Below are 19113 nucleotides of genomic sequence, written 5' to 3'. Positions count from 1 at the left end.
TAGCGCAGCCCAGGAGGCTGGGCAGATGGGAGCAGAGCCCCACAGGGAGCTCAGCCAGTGTGCCAGAAGCAGAGGTCTGTGGGCAGCGTCCAGGAGGGGAGCCTGGCTCACAGCCCTTCAATAGAGCCTGGTGGCCTGATTTCCCCTATTCTGGCAAACTCCCTTGTTTGGGATGGGTCAGGTGCTGAGGGTGCAGGACCAAACACACGGCCACGCTATCTTGTATGAATTAAAGTTGCGGGGGAGTTGAGATGTGCAGGAGTCTTCAAGCATACATTTGTTTTCTTCTGTTCAACACAGGTTCCTTAAACTCGGAGGAGAATAATGGAACAGAAAGTGATGCTAAGGAGACGCAGGCCATAACAAAGACTGACAGTTCCACAAGTGATCCTCAGAATTCTGTTTCAGCGGCAGACGTAATTTGTACTTTGCTAGACGAGGATGCGTGCTCTAGAGGAACTGATCATTCATATAAAGTAACTGTGTCTTTTCCAAACATGCAGTCTTTAGAAGAGTTTGAGGAGAAGAACAAGGCAGAGGAAGTACTGGTACCTTCGTGCTCTGATGAATCTACTGGTGAATTCAAACAACTTCTGCAAAGTACTGATGAGGTAATTGAACTTTCTGAATCTCTACAGACTGAACCAGAAGCTGTTTTATTTCAGGATACATTAGCATCTGACTTGTATGGCACTTCCATGGAAAAGGAAGACATAAATAAGTTGGGAAATGCCACAAAGGTATCTTTAAAACAACCTGTACAACAAAGTGACAAAGAGCCTGGGGACAGTGATTTGGCTCTCATAGGGAAAGTGGAAGATCACTTTGGCATGAGTGAGAACAACTTCATCTGGCCTAGTTCAGATCCTGCACTGTGTGTTTCACAGGTTCATTTAACTTCTTTGGAAACTTCCTCTGAAGGAAAATGGATGGCTGTTTTGGCTCCTGAAAATACCCCAGTGGCAAAAAATGATAAAGAAATATGCAAAGTTATGGGAGTCCAGTCAGCCAAAGACCACGTAGATACAAAACCATCCCTACAAAAAGACCCAGTTGTGTCTATGTCAGATACAGGTGCCATGCTGCTTCACAGTAAAGTGAACAAGGAGCTACATTTCAAACCAGAAATGCATTGTTCCGTTTCAAAGGCAAGCCAAAGCAATCAGGAGACAGATGTATCCAACAACTTGGAAACACATTCCATCAGATGCCTTGCCTCCTCAAGTTTGGCTGGTGTCAATAGTTATATCCCTCACAGTGGTGACAGGAAGGAGAACCAGTTAGGTGGTGTAACTTCTCAGGTGAAAACAAGGAAAGAAACCAAATCCTCAGAGGAAAATATAAAAACTCCACTGAAGTCCACTGCTACGAAACCAGTTAGATTTACCATTGCGCCTGCTTGGCAACGATCTCTTTCAGGGGGTTCAAACTCCAAGGAAGATTTCTCTTCTAGAAGCTCCCCATCCTCTCCTGTAAGACCAGAGTTGTTTGAAGGAACAGGTTACTTAGATACCACCAGGCAAGAGTTTGCAAAATACAACTCTGAAGGGTTTGAGAGAGAGAAGGAGAGCAACAAGGCCGGTTTGATTTCTTCCATGGAGGGGGCCGAGTATGAACTACAGAATGTGGAAAACCCATTTGGGGTTAGGCTGAGAAGAACCTCCTCTTTGCTAAAGTACCACAATGAACCTCCAAAGCAGATTCCAATAGCTGTTCACACCACTTCCTCTGGTTCTGTCAAGGAGGATCAAAAATCAGTCAGTGTTGGGAAGCCTCCTCAATGCCTTCCAGGCAGTACAAAAGCTTCAGCTAAAAACTCAGCTGTCACGGAAGAGAGTAAGGCCCCCAAACCTGAAGAAGTCTCAAAGAAGCAACACTATAACAAACTCTCAGGTATTTATGTGCTACTTGCATCCAAAGTCTGTTTAGAATAATGGCTGTGGAAAACCATCACAAGGAATGGCAGACTAGGGATATGAAAAGGGTAAAACTGTTCTTTAATAGCCTTGATGCTGAAATACAGGACCCCATTCAGCCCAGCAGTAACTCAGCTGATGGCAGTTTGGACTTGTGTCTTGGGTTTAGAGTGATGAAGAAAATTATTAGGTTCCCCCCTACCACATATCCAAGCTAGAGTAGTCACTGGGCATCTGAAATATAAAATAAGCCATTTCTTTCACATGTGAGTGCTTTTGCCCAAAGTTTGTGGAATTCATAGAATTTGTTTTGTAACTAATTGTCAGGCCAATGGAATTTAGAACTTAACGAGGTTGCGATTGTTTGCGATTAGTTACCATTAGTTGTAATATTTTTTTCCTAAAATAGTTGGGAAATGAAAAAGCATCCTTTCTCTAACTGGATTACATTTCAGAACAATTGTTAGCATTCTACATTTAGCCTTTACCATAAGTATGTTGTTCTAAGTCCCTACTGATTTTGTAACCTCAAGTAGATAAAAAGGACAAACATTCTTGTCAAGGAACTAGATCAAATCAGCAGGGAAATTGTCTTCACTCTTTTCAAAGTATGTTCACTAAAGGTTTTAAAACATAAAACTGTTCAGGTTTTTACAGACTTGGCCAAAGTCCCTTCTCTACTTCTAAAATGCTTCTTTTGTAGAAAAAGTCCCTAGTCCACATTTGGAAATTGCTTCCTCTGAACCAACTTGGGTGTCCATGGCAAAACTGAAGCAGAAAGGTTTCCAGGATCATCCTCTTGCCAAAGGACGTAAAAAGGAGGACAAAGCTTTGACCAAAATGGATCAAGAAGAGGTATGATATCTAGTGGCTGGTAGACTAGAACCACTGTAACAGTCTGACTGGATAGCTGTATAAAATGCTGAATTTTATGTTCTTGTGCAGTTTTTAGTAATGTTTATGACCAAATTTTCAAAACCAATTTCTAGCGTTGCCCACAGACAATTGCTGTTGTAAATGAGGACATGTGTATTTAGTCGTATCTGCTGCTCAATAACTTGGAATTTTGGGGTCAGACTCCACAAAACACCTTTTGTGCAATAGTTATCTTAGTGCCGCTTGATTCAAAACCCAGCAAAGGATCTGCCGATGCCCAGCATAAAGCAGCCACAAAGCTGCTCTAAGTTACAGTAGTTTTCCACAGCCTCTCCTCTGCCATTAAACAGTGGTTCTGGCAAAGGACTTGGAGATAAAAGGTTTGTGGTTCATCCACAGATTTCCTGTGTGACCTTGGGTGAGTCATTTGACCTATGTCTCAGTTTCTTAATCTGTAAAATGGAGATAAGTGTCCTCTTTGAGGTTTAATTCAGTAACATTTGTAAAGGATTTGTGATTGTTGGATAGATAGTGCCAAAGAAGGACAAAGCAGTAGTGTTATTTCAGTGATCATTGTGCTCGTGAGTGTATTACAGACTCAATGGTAAGTGGATATGATAGCACAAGTAGTGATTGTTAAACATGCCACTCAAAATCAGCATAAAGAGAAAAAGCACATGGCCTGTCATTGTGTATTCCCAAAAGCTCCTGAGCCATGTGTCTGTTTATCTTCAGATGAATTTCCGGTCCATGCCAAAGATCCTTGGCTGGCAACATTAGTGATGTTCAACTGATCAAACTTGAAAGGGAAGCTGTGTCCTGTGTGTGTAATTATTTACACTTGCAGGTTTCCTTATTTGCATTCTTTGGTTTTTTGTTTTGTTTTGTTTTGTTTTCTGAAAGGGAGTGACCTGTACTAGTGAGAATTTGAGAAAGAATGAAGCTCCCAGCTTGTGTGCACAGGAGAAGAAATCACAAACAAAGATCACTATATCTGCTGGAGCAGGTATTTTTTTTTAAGTCTGTGTGTCTGTCTGTCTTGCTCACTCTTTCATAGCAATTGCTGAGATTTTCACTAGTGACTTTTTGGTGTATCCATTTTTGGCTTCCCAGACTGAACAAATCTTTAAATGAGCACAGTCTTCAGCGGGTGGATGCTCAGCGTTTTCCAGCAGTAGGCTGGGTCCAGGCATGTAGGTAATGCTCTTCTGCTTACTCCATCCCCTGAGCAACTGGGTGGAGAATGAGGGGAAATCTAATCTCCATCCTCAGCCTGCTCACCAGAGTTCCTGAACTAGGGCATGGAAAGGGTAGTTGTTGGTGTAGTGATTCACTGTGAATAGAGGCCAGTAGTAAATTACAACCACCAGGGAAGAACTATGGCTCAAAGAGACAGCTGCTGTGCTGATGCAACTTTTGCCCAGTCCTTCTTCAGGCCCATGCCTATAGGAGCTAGAGTGGAGCTGTAACTGTGGGCAGATAACACAAATGCAGTTTGCATCTAAACACCTATTTTGCTGAGTGAAATCTACTAGATTCAAGGCTTTTTTGCAAGTAAGTGAACAGACTTTCCTGCCTTCCGCCCTCTGTCCTGGGTGGCCAGCGTAGCCCTGGGTAACAGTCTGAGGAAACACAATGAGCTATGTTAGCTGCCAGTTCAACAGTGATTCAGCTGTGATCCATTTTTTCCCTAAAGATCCCATTTTGTGCCAGCTTCATTCCCAAACTTGGTAAACTCAGTACAAAGCTGGGAGGAAGGAAGTTTGCGAGGTCTCCTTTTAGAGTACTGTCAGGGCTGGGCTGAAAATTACTCCCTTGCCTGTGCTGGGGCCACCTGATATATGAAGGCTTTGTAATGCCTAATGGCAATCCAAACACAAGGTATGAACCTGAGGCCCCTTTCAGTTTGTATCCTTGCTTCTGGGCTGAAAGTCATGGCACCCATGGGAGCTGCTGCAGCAGCATCAAACATTTCTTTGCATTGCTGTGCTCTATGGAATGTCTTGGTGGCCTGGTGCACAGTATCTTTCCCTCACAGTGGTCGCAGCTAAGGTTACTGTTCTTTCATCTCTTGGGAACCCGCCCCCCATATCTCTGACTAATGTTGCTGTTCCCAAGAAAATCACCGTTACACAAGTGTTCAGAAAAACACCAGGCTCTGCAGCCAGTGTTGTCCCCACATGACCAACAAGCTGAGAAGGCTTTCAAAGCTTAGACTCCCCTGATTTCACTTATATTAAAGGAGCCAATAATTTGTTTTATCTGGGAGAAAGGGCTGCATGTGATTTCCAGAGCAAGCGGTAACCTTGGACGCACTTTCTGGCTTGTAAATGTTAGTGTGTCAGAAAAGTTTTCTTCTGTCTTTTGTAAGTGATTGTGGCTTGTGTGTGATATCTGACACAGGCCAGCAGGGGCGGCTTGATGCCGGAGTAGAACAGAATAGAATGGGATGATGAGGACAGAGTTCCGAGAAACACGATCCTGCATTGAGAGCTGCTGCTTTACACCCATCTCGTAGTAAATGTCAGGCCTTGTTTAAGTAGGCTTCCTGTTAGCATGATGAGGCTCATCCTTAAGACCATGTCTCCTCAGATGGGCCCGTTCTCTGTCTCCCATGCGCTAGAAACTCTTTGATGGACTTGAGACTGACTTTCGCTCAGTACAGAGAACTATGGATGTAATCTTCATAAGTGTGCACGTTCCATTTTCAAAAGTAACCTAGACACAAGTATTTTTGTGGGTAATGAAGACCAGGAAGTAAATCTCCAGACCACTCAGTGTTGAAGACACAGATATTCTTTTGGTCCGAGGTGAACTGGGAGTGATTTTTCCCACTTTCACATCTGATTCCTAGAGCCACTAGTGCTTGATACCATGCAAAAACTGCCGGTGGTATTCCTTGCCGCAAGCTATACTTGTGGCCAGGAGTGTTTAGCAGAATTCAGAAAGCCATTGGATGTTCATATGAACAGCAAAATAAAAACCAAACAAACCCAACACCCAAGAATTGTGGTAAAATTTTACTGGTGTTTTAAATATTGGGAGTTATCCTATGTCCAGTGAAAGCGTTCTCCTGTCTCCATAAGTGCCTACCACGGAGTTCCTGACACTGTCCTCTGAAGCAGCTGGTACTGGCCATTGTCACAGACAGGCTACTGGTCTCTGGACTCCCCAATCACATCTAGTCTGGCAATTCTTTTATCTCTGTTGCTTTGTGAAATTGTGTCACTTTTGGTTTTGTTTCACCTCTAGGTGATGTCACTTTAAAGAGCAGGAAAATAAGTTAGCTTACGTTCTGTCTAACTCTCCTGTGTTCTGGTGACTGACTGGCATTGTTCTCAGCAGTTATACTTGGACCCATGGCTCAGGAAGCATCTGTGGTTCCCACCACTGAAAAGGAAACAAGACAATCCTGCAATCTGCCAATGACGCCTTGCAACTCGGTTGAACCATCCTGGCTGTCCCTGGCCAAGAAAAAAGCCAAAGCTTGGAGTGAAATGCCTCAGATTGTTCAATAGCAAATGAAGAGTCTCCTTCTCCATATTGCCAATAACTGTGTTAACCCTATATAGTAACTCCTTCACTGGGACCATTTCTGTGGGGGATGAGATAAAAGCCCTGGAACCTCCAGCAGAGACTATAGCTATGAACATGTGAAGAAGAAATGCCATTAATGGGTTAACCTGCAGTAACCGCCAGCATTAGTTGAGTGAGCATTTCTCACAGCGCAGTACTCTGAAAGTCCACTTGACTCTTTCATCCTGGCTACACGTTTAACTAAAAGACAGTGATGCTCTCAGAGCCTTTGGAGCATTTCTCTTCCCAAAGGGGGAATTTAAAGTACTTGCTCACAGTACAGTATTCTGCATAATTTCACTTTGAGTGCTGAATTTATTTGGTATCACAACATGTTTTTTGAGCTCTGCACTGGAGCATCCAGACTGGCTGTCACTGATGTAGTCGCATTTCTGTCTCTAATGCTCGGGTTAGGGCAGATCCGACTGTGCTTCTGATTTTTAACCTATCTGTTTCATAATTTAAATAAGATGCAAGCAGCCATGCAGATGTAGGGGACTGTCATGTCTTAGGAGGTTAGTCACCCTTCCTTGGGCCTCACACCTGTATTATGCTACCTGCTGGAAAGGCCCAGAACTGCACTGCTTTGCTCTTCTGTTGCTAAAGCATTTTAAAGACTCAATACCTTCTAAGGACTACATTCTGCTCAGTTGCTTCTGTAAATCTGGAATAACTCCACTGACCTTACTGTAGTTTGGAGATGCTGAGTTTGGTCTATGTACGTAAGCTAAAAATCACTTATCTTTCATTTCTAGCCTATAGCAATTTCTCTTGCCAAGCCTCTTTAATGATATGTCCCTACAAAAGGCAGGTGTGGGGAGGGTTTGAATTAATCTTTTGTTCTGCATTGAAGGATGCGTGTTTGGCACAAACAGCATCCCGCTGTCTACATTCATGGCACTTTGATTTTTAGACTGTTTCCTTTGTAATTCAGAAAAAGAAATTCACTCATCATTCACTCTTACCCTTCAATATGTAACTGAAAGCTGAAGATGAACAGCTGTCTAAAGACACACAGCTGGTAAACGGCTGCTTTGTTAGAGTCCAGGTCTGCTCTCACTAAGATCTGTAGAGTCCTGACACCAACACTTATGGGATCCTTTAAAAATAAACTTTGTAAAATGACACGGTGACATCAGTGTCGTGACAGCCAAACTCCACCTGCCTGTACATTGCACATTTGCAAAACTTTTTCTGTTTACAGCCAGGGAAGACATTGAAGAAGAATCTGACTTGTCTGACAGATTGTCTCTATTGAAGAAGTTCAATAGCATCTTTAAGAAAAATAACGCGTGGCAGTAGGTCCAAATGTGAAACAACTTGTTTGACCTTGGAATAACTCATTTTCTGGACTTCTTCCTGTTGATTCTGGCCTGAAATATGTATCAATGCTAATTTTTATTCATGTGGCCAAACACTGACTTGCAAAATTAGTTCCATTTAAATTAGTGGGTTTGCTCTTGTGAGTTAATGGTACTCGTAAAGAGAAAAGATTCCACAGTTCGTTCAGTTCTTGTTTGTATCTGCTCTAAGAAGTGTATATCCCCCTGCATCATATTGAAGCACTTGTAATTCTTTAAAGTGTCAGAATATTATGTAAGAGAACAAATTAAACATTATTTCGTACTGTGGTTTTCTAAAGCTGACGTCACACACATGGGCTTACTGTAGTTGTTTAAAATATGCACTTTCCTGTATACTGCTATTACTTCTGTCCTGTTCTGTACCAGTCTGGATTGCAATCCCATATCTAAACTACTGTAAATGATAACAGCAGCTATCTATCTTGTTGCTTTTGTTCTTGATGCTGTCTCTCATTTTCTTGTATGGTATGTATATATGTTTTTGTAATCCTCACCTTTGGAGGGACCCCCTTTTGTATTCTGTTCCCAAACTTTGGTTTATTATTAAATGCTATTGTCATGATGGAATTTTTCAAGGTTTGGATGCATTGTGATTCCTGGAGACTGACAGGTGAGTCTCATTAGGGAAGGAGACCTTTTTAGAGGAAGTGTTTGTGGTGGGTGGGTTGAAATGCTGCATAGATTCTGCACTGGGAGAACTCTGGACTGAACATCACACAGGTGAAAGACTGTATTGAACTCCTGGGGCAATTGGTGCAGTGTCTCTTTGGGGAGGGGGAAACCTCAGTGTTGTGCCTCACTTATGTGGATGTTGAGTTCAGCAGGACTAACCAGCTGGCATAGTATCACTGGGGACAGGATTGGAGCTTAAGCACATGGTGAACTGAAACATCAGTAATTATTGAGGGGTATTAAGAATAGGTTGATCAGAAGAGTTGGGCAACCAGAGGAGAGATTTCCCACTCCTTGCAGCAGACCTGGGCAGGAAACCACTCTATAGATACTTAGTATCAATATTTTCCTGACCCTCCATGAGCAGGATAATGCAAACTTCTATTTGTTCATGGAAACTGAGCATAGCTTGCCAACAAAGTCAAGTATATGGGCCATATGTTAGAACTAACTGCCTCAACTGACCTCTTAATAACAGCCCATTTTTAACACGTGACTACCCTGGCACTAGCCAGCTGGTCATGCCGCAGACTGCGCTTTGGGGAGCAGACAGGGAGCAGGTCTCTTTGGTAGTCAAGTCAGGGAATCCAAATGCTCTAGAATGGAGGTCAGCAACCTGCAGCTCCAGAGCTGCATGTGGCTCTTTAAGGAGCTGTTTGTGGCTCCAGGTGATGCCGCTGCTGACTCTTCTTTTGGCTTCAGAGGCTGCCATTGCTTAAACACAAAATCTCAGTTCAGTTACCCACCATAAAACCAACCGAATTTAGTTTTTTGTTTAAACAGCGGCACCCTCCAGAGCCGCTGAGCGCTCAGTTGTGGCAGGGAGCCCCAGAAGAGAAAGCCAGCAGGGCAGGGAGCTGCCCGCACTGTACATGGGGGAAGCGCTAAGCCTGCAGGAGAGCTGTGGGAAGGGGGGGTGGCCAAGCCTGCCGCTGCCGGAGCCCCACAGCCACGTTGAGAAGGAGGCGGCAGGGGGGAGGTGATGGGAGCCGTGGAGGAGCAGTGTGGTCTGAGGCAGGTTAATTCTGGGGATGGAGGGCAGTTGGGGTGAGAGGGGTTAAACCTTGGAATGGGGGGGGGGGTAAAGCTTGGGGATGGGGGTAGATTTGGGGGCTGAGGCAGGTAGAGCCTGGAGATGGGGTAACTTAACTTTATAACTGGTACAAATCATTTTGTGTGTGCCTGTGTTGTTGTTAAAACAGGGGTGACAGAAAGTATGGTTCTGTGTTATTTACTAAGGACTGTCTTGTGTTCAAATGAATTGTGGCTCTTGAAATATTGATTTGGTAACTGAATTTGAAAAAATGGCTCTTCTCACTATTTTGGTTGCAGACTCCTAAGCTAGAATGTTTATCTAACTTTGCAACATCTCTGGCACCTCTTTTACATGTATCACTATGTACAGATGGGAACACTGAACAGACTGTCTCACCCTCCTTGGCTTCTACCTTCACTGATGGATTTGCTTCCTCTGTACATACATAGAAAACAATAGGCTTGGCCAAACATTGTATTTATCTATAGAAACCAATCCCCACTTTATGGCACTGTTTGCTGCTGCTTTTGGAGGGGAGCTGGTTTGGAAGCAACATGCGTGAAAGTTCTTTCTCTTAGTTTAGTGTAGCCCAGAAGATTAGGACCCCAGTGCATTGGCTCTGCTGGGCTTACTTTCACCTGTCACGTTGAGAACAGGTGGAAGTGTTTGTAGGATCTGGTCTGGGGTAGATTGGCTATGCTCTACTCCCAGCTCCACCACTATTTTGTGAACTTGGCCTTGGTGCCTGTATTGCTAGGCACAGGGGTTCCTAGGGTCTTGGTTGAACTAGACCATATTTAGCTTAAATGTGTCCCTTCTCATGTATGTGAAGGTGCTTATGCATTAAGCTCTGCACACAGCTTATAATGAAGTATCAGCTGAACAAGGCAGTCTGAGTGGGATAAATGTGCTTTGGGCACTCTGTGTTAACTTAAGGTCTTTTATCTCCACAGTAGATTTAGTCATGGTGAGATGTGTTGGCCCCTTATGAACCTTCACGGTCGTGGGAACAGCAGAGCAAATGCAGTTTCGTTTCAGACCCTCTAGGGACTTGTCTACACTAGCCTGGAAGATCGACCCATTCTGGGTTGATCTGCTGGAGTTCTGGTAAAGATGCTCAAAATCGGTCTCTCTGGAGTTGGCAGTTGACCCCCTGTACTCCTTCTCTTGCAAAGAAGTAAGGGAGGTTGACAGGAGAAATACGCCTATTGACCTCCCTCAGTGAGCACAGACCTTACAGTTGATTTTAGATACGTTGATTCTAGCTATGCAATTGCCGTAGCTAGATTTGCATATGTGCAGTTGACTGTAAGGTCTAGTGTAGACCTGCCCTGAGTTCCTTTGCTGATGGATACAGTCCTTTCCTCACTCTCCAAAATTCAAAACACACAAAATTAGAGTTTGTGAAAACTGAAGTTGGTTTTTTTGAAGCATTACAACATTTTAGAGTTTTTTTTCCAAAGGTTTGAAATGGATCCGTTTTTTCTTCACTACTTTACTGTAAAGTTGATATGAGATATTCTAGTAATATTTTTCCTTTCACTGACAATTTTGAAACATAGTTACAAATGTTTTGCAAAACATTGGGAAAAATAACTTTTTTTGAAAAAAATTTGGATAGTTTGACAAATCTGGGGAGGGAAATAATTTTAGAAATGTTTAAAGTTAGAAGTTAAAAAAAAAAGTTTGTCTTGCAATTAAACGTAAGCAAGAAAGTGTAAACTTCTGTCCAGTTCTCCTTAAAATATATCAGAGTGAATCTGTAAAAAGTAGCAAAGAATAAATGTGAACATGAGCAATTATGGGAAAGAAAAATAAAAATGTAATTGAAAGAAAACAGAGAAAGTTATATTTAGTGTCTGCTTTAGTTAGTTATACTGGCCCTAGACCTATTCACCATTTATGAAAACTCTCAGATCCCCTAACAGTGGCAGGGTATGGCTATACTTATGTGGGGGTTGGTGCACCACAAACAATCTTCCAGGGATTGATTTTGCTGTGTGATGTGAAGACCTGGCAAAATTGATTTCTCTGGGCTCAGCTGTCGACCCTGGTACTTCATGCTGACATGTGGAGTAAGGGATATCAGCACAAGCCTGAAGATCCCAGAGATACACCAGGGAACAAAGTCGATCCTGATACATCGATTCTAGCTATGCTAATAGTGTAGCTAGAACTGCGTATCTGGGATCGACTTTGACCCCTGAAGCAGGCCATAAAAGCAGAAAGAAGGCCTACAGGCATATTGCTGTGTCTCCAAATTCTGACAGCGTTAGAAACGGATAATATGGTTGCTAATCCATTTTAAAGCTCTACTACAGCCAGGTTCTTAGGACAGCAAGATATCCACAACAGCAGTTCAATGACTTCGTTTTGATGTTTGAGTTCCGAGGGACAGGCATACCTCATTGCTTCTCAGGGCAAGAGAGACTTGTTGGCCTTGCCAATTCACATGCTGTGCGTGTTCGAGGTGGTCATTCAAATGCCTGGAAGGGCATTGCACACTGTTTGGAACTGAAAGTTGCACACTGCCTGGGGTTGGCATGCACATCTGATTGACATAAAGCACAGAAGCATTTAATTCACATGTAACTTGAGAGAAATCATGTAACATTTTTCTATAAGTTATCTAGGGAGCACTAGAAATCTCCAGTAAGGCAGTCTCTTGAGAAGCTTCCTTGAACTGTTCATGGGCTTTCTTTGGGCAGCCTTGGATTCAGGAGAGGGCAACTCATGCATTCCACCCATGAATGGGAATTTGGCGCTAAGGAGAAACATGAAGTGAAGGGGAAGAAACAAAATATTTCCACAGGCAACTTTACTGGATGGAAACAAAAACACTAACCTGGATATGTTCAAGGCAGGATATTATTGTTCCTTTTAAAGACAAATCTATGCCAGGATGGCTAGAAGGAATTCTGTGGTTATTCTTTGAGGTTATATGAACCTTTGCAAGACTTCCCTACTCTTCATCACAATTTTCTCCATTAGGAAACCCCCTTATTAATTTCTTACCGTGCAGTTATTGCTGTTCTACTCAGACTGATGAAATCCATTGAGGATATTCCTTCAGATCTCTCCTGCCTAGAATGCTGGAGATGACAGGCTAATGCTTAAAATAATCAAACAATTAAATCATACAATAAATTAATAAATTGTTTAGGCTACAAATCAGTGCATGGATATACTGAAGCATCTGAGCCTGGTTTAGAAAAAACAAAACATTAGAAAGAGAAGCTTAAAAAAGGTTCTAAACAAAAGATCAAACTAAACCCAGCCCACAGCCTGTGAAATCTGCCCCAAGGACATATACAACAGCCACCAAGCAAAATCATTTCCTGCTCCCAGGGATCAGTTCCCAGTCAAAGAGAGGAGTGGGGAGACCAGATGATATCCCATGGGGAAAAAAAAATAGAATCACAGAATTCTAGAGCTGGAAGGGACATAGAAAAGTGAGGCCTTTGATCTCTTACCATAATCTGGGAGTGCTCCCCCACCAGTTATTGCCTACCCCATCTCGACTGTGAAAGGCTTTATGTAATGAATCAGAGGTTTCCTCACTTTCCCTCGGCTTTTATTATTGCAGAGACTTTGTGTCAGGGACCACATCCTCATTTGTTTGTGATCAGATAGGCCACCTTCCCATCAGCAATGAAGTAACATCCCTCTGATACTAAAGCAGTCACTTAGCTGGAAAAATAATACCAAGAGATTGGTATATTTCAAGAGTGTTTTAATGCATGTGCGCTGGTGGAAACAAGGAGGAGGAACTAACATCATGTGACCAGCCTCAGGTACAGTTTGTGAGCCAATATTCACTAATCCAGGCTGTGATTACTGCCCAGGCGAAAACTAAGCAGCTCCTGCAAAAACTGCATTCACCAAAGCTTGGACTGAAAGACAGGACTGTGCTCCAGCTGTATTCACTTCACTTGTCATGAGCCTCCCACGAGGGCCAATGCCAAAGGGCTTTGGGTCCCAGGAAGTCTTCAAAAAAAAAACCAAAAATGAAAAAAGGAGGGATAGCTCAGTGGTTCATGTATTGGCCTGCTAAACAGAGAGTTGTAAATTCAATCCTTGTAAAGGCCATTCAGGGAGTGGGGCTATTGGATTAAAGGGCGGGGGGGAGGGATGGCACTTGGTCCTGCCAAGAGGGCAGGGAGCTGGACTTGATGACCTCCCAAGGTCCCTTCCAGTTCTATGAGATGTGTATCTCCATATATAGGTTTTGATATTGCTAATCCCACACGTTTAAAAAAAATGTGATTAAGAAAATACATCTGGGGTCGATTTTAACATATCATCTGGATTTTGAAGTGCACGTTTCCAAGCTCTTTTTTCCCCACAACCACAAAACTAGAAACTTACTTAAAAAAATAAAGTTGAGTCTCAGGGGAACCTCTTGCCTCCAGGAGCTAGGGCTTTAAGACAAAAGCCACATTTCAGAAGATTTGTGGTAAAGCCATGAGAGCTAGCAATGTTCCTGAGAGCCTTCATGCAGCCATCCTACTATCTTTGATTTTCCATATTCTGTGCCCAAGATAGCCCTAATTGGGTGTTTGGGTCCCACCACACTACAAATAATAGGCAACACAGTAAGGTTGGTTGATGATTAGACAATGAAGATGGCTGTTTATTTAAAATTACAATTTTTGAAAAGTGTAGAAGTGCAGCAATTATGCAACTTTATGGGTAATTAGGGCTTAGGTTTTTAGTGATGCGCCTGGGTCTTACCCATTAAATCTCCTTATCTAATGAATAAATTTGTTAGTCTTTAAGGTACTGTAGGTCCCACCTCCCAGAACTGGCATTCTCTGGATGTTGCAGGACCACAGAGCCCTGGACCATGAGGATGTTAGGAGGGGAGCCCAGTGGAGCTCTTTTGCTGGGGCTAGCACCCACAGGGCCAGGGTATGCCAGCAGCCCAGCCAGGGCTGAAGCTGGTACCTCAGGGTTGGAGCTGTGCCGGCAGCCTGGCTGGGACTGGAACCAGCCTGCGCAGGGCTAGCAACTGGGGGTGGGGCCAGCAGCCCAGCCGTGTCTGGGATTGGAGCCAGCGCAGGCCGGGCTGGAGGTGAGCTGTTGGCAGGGGCTTGAGGTGGAGGAGAGGGCAGAGGCAGGCGGGCCAGTGGGGCACAAAGCCACCAGCAGGGAGGGCAGCAAGCTGAGGGTTGCGGGGGAAGGGAAACCTCCCTTTGTCCAGCAAATTCCCTTGTTTGGGACTGTTAGGGTGTCGGTGAGGGAGGTTCAACCCGTTCAGGACAGCTTGTGTTTTGTGGAAACCTGTCACTGAAACTCCATGTATATGGCATAATATAATCCAGCTTTAGGGTGTCTGTTTTACTGCTTCATGGCAGCAGATGGTGCTCAAACCTTCCTCAAACAGCAAGGAAACCCTCAAGTGACAATGAGCAGGAGATTCATTTCTGAGCTCTGATTGTGTTTATAACAAAGCCCTCCCTATTGTAAATGCACAAAATGTTTGGTTCAAGAATGGGAAGAAGCTTTTCTGTTTAACTTTCTGTTTAGGAATCTACATAATAAGTGTGGTGAAAGCTGCAGCTGCTAAAAAGACGCTCTGCAACTCCTGCGGCTCCTGCTGATAGAAGTCATTGGAACCAGAGGCAGGTTGCTGGGTCTGTAAACCATCCTGCAGAATGTACAGGCAAGTGGTGTAAAGAGGGATATTGTCCATTGTTAAACTCGCATGCAGCTCATGAAATCAGTCTAAACGAGCAGACAGGTGAGCTGGCCAGTGTGTATACAGAAGTTAAAGTCATGAAATGTGTGTTTATCAGGGCAGGGTTCCAAGTAAGTGAATGAGGAGTGGCTGTAGCAGACGTCTGGCTGGGTTTTCCTAGCTGACTCACACACATTGCAAGACCTGCCCACAGAATGCCAAACGAAGCGTTTGAAACGGCCGAGGGTGCTGGCAGCAGAGCATCCTGCTGCGAGGCTGTTGCTCTGTAGGACAAATCCTACAAGACTGGGGGAGAAAGGGAGGGAAAAGGACTCACTCCAAGGGAGGGACACAGAGTTGCAGTGGTGGAGGACATAGCGGCTTTGTCTACACTAGAAATTAGTATCGCACTTTTTTAATGATACCAGTATGGCTAAAGCAATGCAGTCCCCTTAGTACGGCTCCAGTTATGTAGGTATAAAAGTGCTTTATACTGGTATTGCTTGTCCCTGAGAGGAAGAGGGATAAGCTGTGCCAGTGTAAGACTTTGTCAACACAACTGTGTTGACCTAAATTATGCGACTTCAGCTATGGGTGCTTTCCACCCACTCAGAAACATCTTTTACATTTTAATGTGTGTCCTTCAAGAGAGACGAGTCATTCCTCCTTCTACGCCTCCCACTGACACTAGTTCTGGTTGTCTGGCCCTCTTCCTGCTTTTCTTACTTTGGAACTTTCCATCCTCCCACCTCCAAGTGGGCTACTGCTTCTAGAGGGTCAATCGTAGGCTGATTCTGCCAGTAACCCTCATGTCCTACCTGTTTAGGGTAGGTAACACAGATGACACTCTGCAGGCTGGTTCGGTTTCCCAGAACAATGGCTTGGCCATATGACGCCACAGACCAGATGGTCATGGAACAAATTGTAGAGTGGGCTAACACATGCACCTTATCCTCCCCTTGTAGAACTGGCTGGTGCAAACTAAAAGGAACCTCCAGCCCGTTGATGTAGTCCTCAGGAGAAGGTTTATCCACACAAAGGCTTGTTGAAACCACTGTAAAGCCACCCCCAGCCAGTCAGAAAAGCTTCTCATTGTTTTAGGTAACAGGGTCTGCTACAGGACTGGGCCTCCCTCCCCTCCACAGAAGTCTTCAGCACAACTGGTGCATCTGCATCAGCTTCCCCTTCACTCACCCATGAGAAGGAAAAGGAGTCTTTCTGGGCCCTTTCTAAGTCCCAGCTTTGGATGTAAATTTATTCATCGACACAACATAATTTGCAGAACCCTGACCCGAAAACCATTTTTCCTGAAGGAGAACAGAATCACAGCTCTTTCTCATGCCCCCTCAGGGGATCATTTCCAGCTAACACTCCTTAGAGGCCACCTGTACCCTGTTTCAAGTCTTCTCTGGGGGGGGCTTATTCTTTGGCTCCAGTCTCCAGACCACCCACCTGAGAATGCCAAAGGGTTTCTTTCCCACAGCCCTTCTCTAGGGGGCCACTGGACTATTCCACCCACCTCTGCCTCTTTCCCTGGAAATTCTACCACTGCTTCTTGGAGCCACCCTCCAATATCTTTTACCCTCAGGTTTGGCTTCCCTTAACCCAGCTGGCATTTTTTCTTGTTCTTAGGAGCTTGTACACAAACTCTCCTGTGATTTAGCCAGGTTCCTCAACTCTAATCAGTCCTCACCAACAATCTTCTCCACCCTTTGCTCATCCCAACATTTCTCTAGTCCCGTATGGTAGTAAAAACACCTACTTTCGTCCTCAGACTGCTCTTACTTGCCTGCTTCCCTTTTTACATAGCTCCAGTTGAAGAGTCTCAGATTCATTGGAAATGCTTCCCTCTTCATCCCTTCGCTCCTTAAAGGGGCCTGTCACCCTGTGACGGGGTCTTGTAATTCCAGCCAGCACCCTGCATCTAGATTACATACAGTCATGAGCTACATCTACACGGGATTTGTCGACAAAACTCACAGAGCGTCCGCACTAACAATGCATTCTGTCGACACACTCTTGAGAGAACTCGGCACTTGAGGCAGAACACGTTTCTTGACAGAATCTGTCCCCAAGAAAGCTGGCTGGACACTCTGGGGAGGGGGGCCCTCTGTTGACAGACAGGGCTTCAAGGTCACCGGGAAGCCCTGTCTGCTGTGCTTGTGGTTAGCTGTTCTGTTGAGAGAGTGGCCAGGCAGTTGATGGAGCAGATCAAGAGAAGTTCTGTTGGAAGATCTCTTCCAACAATAACTTCTGATGACAGATTGCAGTAGTGTAGATGTAGCCCATATGAAGAAAAAGCTATTCTGTCCTCCTTTTTCCCTGAGACAGTGCCCCAATGGGTACTGCTTCAGTGAGTAGCCCAACATAAAGGCAGTACCTCTTGTTATTTTGGCTAAGACTTCTCCAGTTTCTTTGGCACGTGTAATGTTTTTGGGGCCAGCCTTGTTTATTTCATCTCTTAGATATGTAAACGTGTTATTAATTTTCAGTATGCACACTCTGGTATCATCTCGGGTAGGAAGCTTAACAAGAAATCGGTGTTATGCTGACCATATTAATTTACTTCCTGTAGGGGAAATTGAAGGAATTTTTCCATATCTCTGCATTAGTCTTAGATCACCATAGGAAAATTCACTTCATCAAAATGTGAGAATTAAAAAAGGAAAGTCTGCTCTGACACCTAAACTGATTTCTTTGGGACACAGACCATCTTCTTCTTTGTCCATATATTGCCTAGGGCAAAAGGGCCCTGATCCCTGACTGTGTTCTTAAGTAAGTCTGTCATAGTAACCATAATTAATACATAATACAAAGCAGTATTTTAAAAATCATTGATTGGTGTTTCGAAATCTCCAGTGATATCTGTTGTGCAGCTATTACAATGGTAATTCCAACAAACCAACTGTCCCAGTAACATATATCAGGTCAGGAAGATGAGCATGTCAGCCAGAAACACAAAGGAGCAAGAGATTCCCATAGTTTGTTTACCTATGTTCTGTATGTTTCTGATTAGGTTTAGGGGGTGGAAGTCTCTGTGTGTCTGACTCCAGCACTGATCTTCTTCTTTTGATGAACTCTTGTCAGGATGACAAGATGGTTTCTTCCTCTGTCATTTGTTCATATTACAGTTGTCTATAAGATAAAGAAATTTGGAGAGCTAATTAGCAGAGGTTTAATCCTGTTTACATTGAATCCAGGGACTGGACAATACTTTTTTTCATTGCATTGCAGATTTCCTGTACAGTAATATAAAACAGTGATGAAGAACAAGGAAAAAGAGTAGAAGGTTGGAAAGGGTTACTTCTCTTCCATGGTGTAGTTAGCTTGTAGCAGAGTACAAAATGTTTTGGTCATAAACATCATTTCATGAGGGAACTCTGCCCCACAACCCAACATTCAGTGGGGAGGATGGTGAATAGATTTCTCCTCCCTACATTTTAGCCCCTTAGCTGGAAGGGCAGGTGGGAACAGGAGTGAGGCAGCCCTCCGCCCTTGCTTCTCTCTTGCCTTCCCCAGAAGCCCTGATTTTTAGTTGCCTGATGCTCCTTGGTCCAAGTCATGGTTTTGGAAGATTTGAAGTTGACGGGGTTAGGTAGAATCCATCCCCCATGGTCTCTGACAAGGCTATTGACTGCTTTTGGCTGATCCCGGGAATTCCCTGATCTTGCTACTCTAGGTTCTGGATTTTAGCTGTGTGGGAGATTGTGTTGTGAAAACAAACATCCCAGGGCAGAAAGGACAACCCAGTCATCTTCTGTTCTCTAAAAAAGCCCACTCTGTGCTGAAACAACCAAGTCCATTTCATAATAATCTTGTCCTCAAAACCAATTTCTCCTGACCTGTAACACGTGAAGTAAGTAGGACCAGTTGACATTTCTAAGTACCTGAAAATGCAACCACAGGAATGTTGGATTTCTGTGCACCAGGCAGGCAGTTTATCAGTCTTTTCCTGCTGCTGGCTGAGGAAGGAACCTTGAGAAATCCAAGTTG

The 19113-nt window shown here is 43.9% G+C and overlaps 1 protein-coding gene across 8 annotated transcripts in view; it reads left to right on the top strand.

The window, feature by feature from the left end:
* Window positions 1–8462, top strand: part of KIAA1210 (KIAA1210 ortholog) — an 84548-nt gene extending 76086 nt beyond the window's left edge. For 6 of the 8 annotated variants that reach the window (XM_075007967.1, XM_075007971.1, XM_075007974.1 and 3 more), the window contains 4 exons: window positions 301–1893; window positions 2620–2771; window positions 3696–3798; window positions 6135–8462. In XM_075007967.1, the coding sequence (XP_074864068.1) occupies window positions 301–1893; window positions 2620–2771; window positions 3696–3798; window positions 6135–6310 (2024 nt within the window). In that variant the 3' untranslated portion in view covers window positions 6311–8462. Of the gene's footprint in view, window positions 1–300; window positions 1894–2619; window positions 2772–3695; window positions 3799–6044 lie in introns of all 8 variants that reach the window. The other 2 variants (XM_075007968.1, XM_075007975.1) reach the window with 2 other exon arrangements.
* The last annotated feature ends 10651 nt before the right edge of the window (window positions 8463–19113 follow it).

This window comes from Carettochelys insculpta, chromosome 13, assembly GCF_033958435.1.
Source record: "Carettochelys insculpta isolate YL-2023 chromosome 13, ASM3395843v1, whole genome shotgun sequence".
In the NCBI taxonomy this organism is placed as follows: Eukaryota; Metazoa; Chordata; order Testudines; family Carettochelyidae; genus Carettochelys; species Carettochelys insculpta.
Note: the sequence above shows the minus strand (reverse complement) of the source record. Positions and strands in the feature narration are given on the sequence as shown.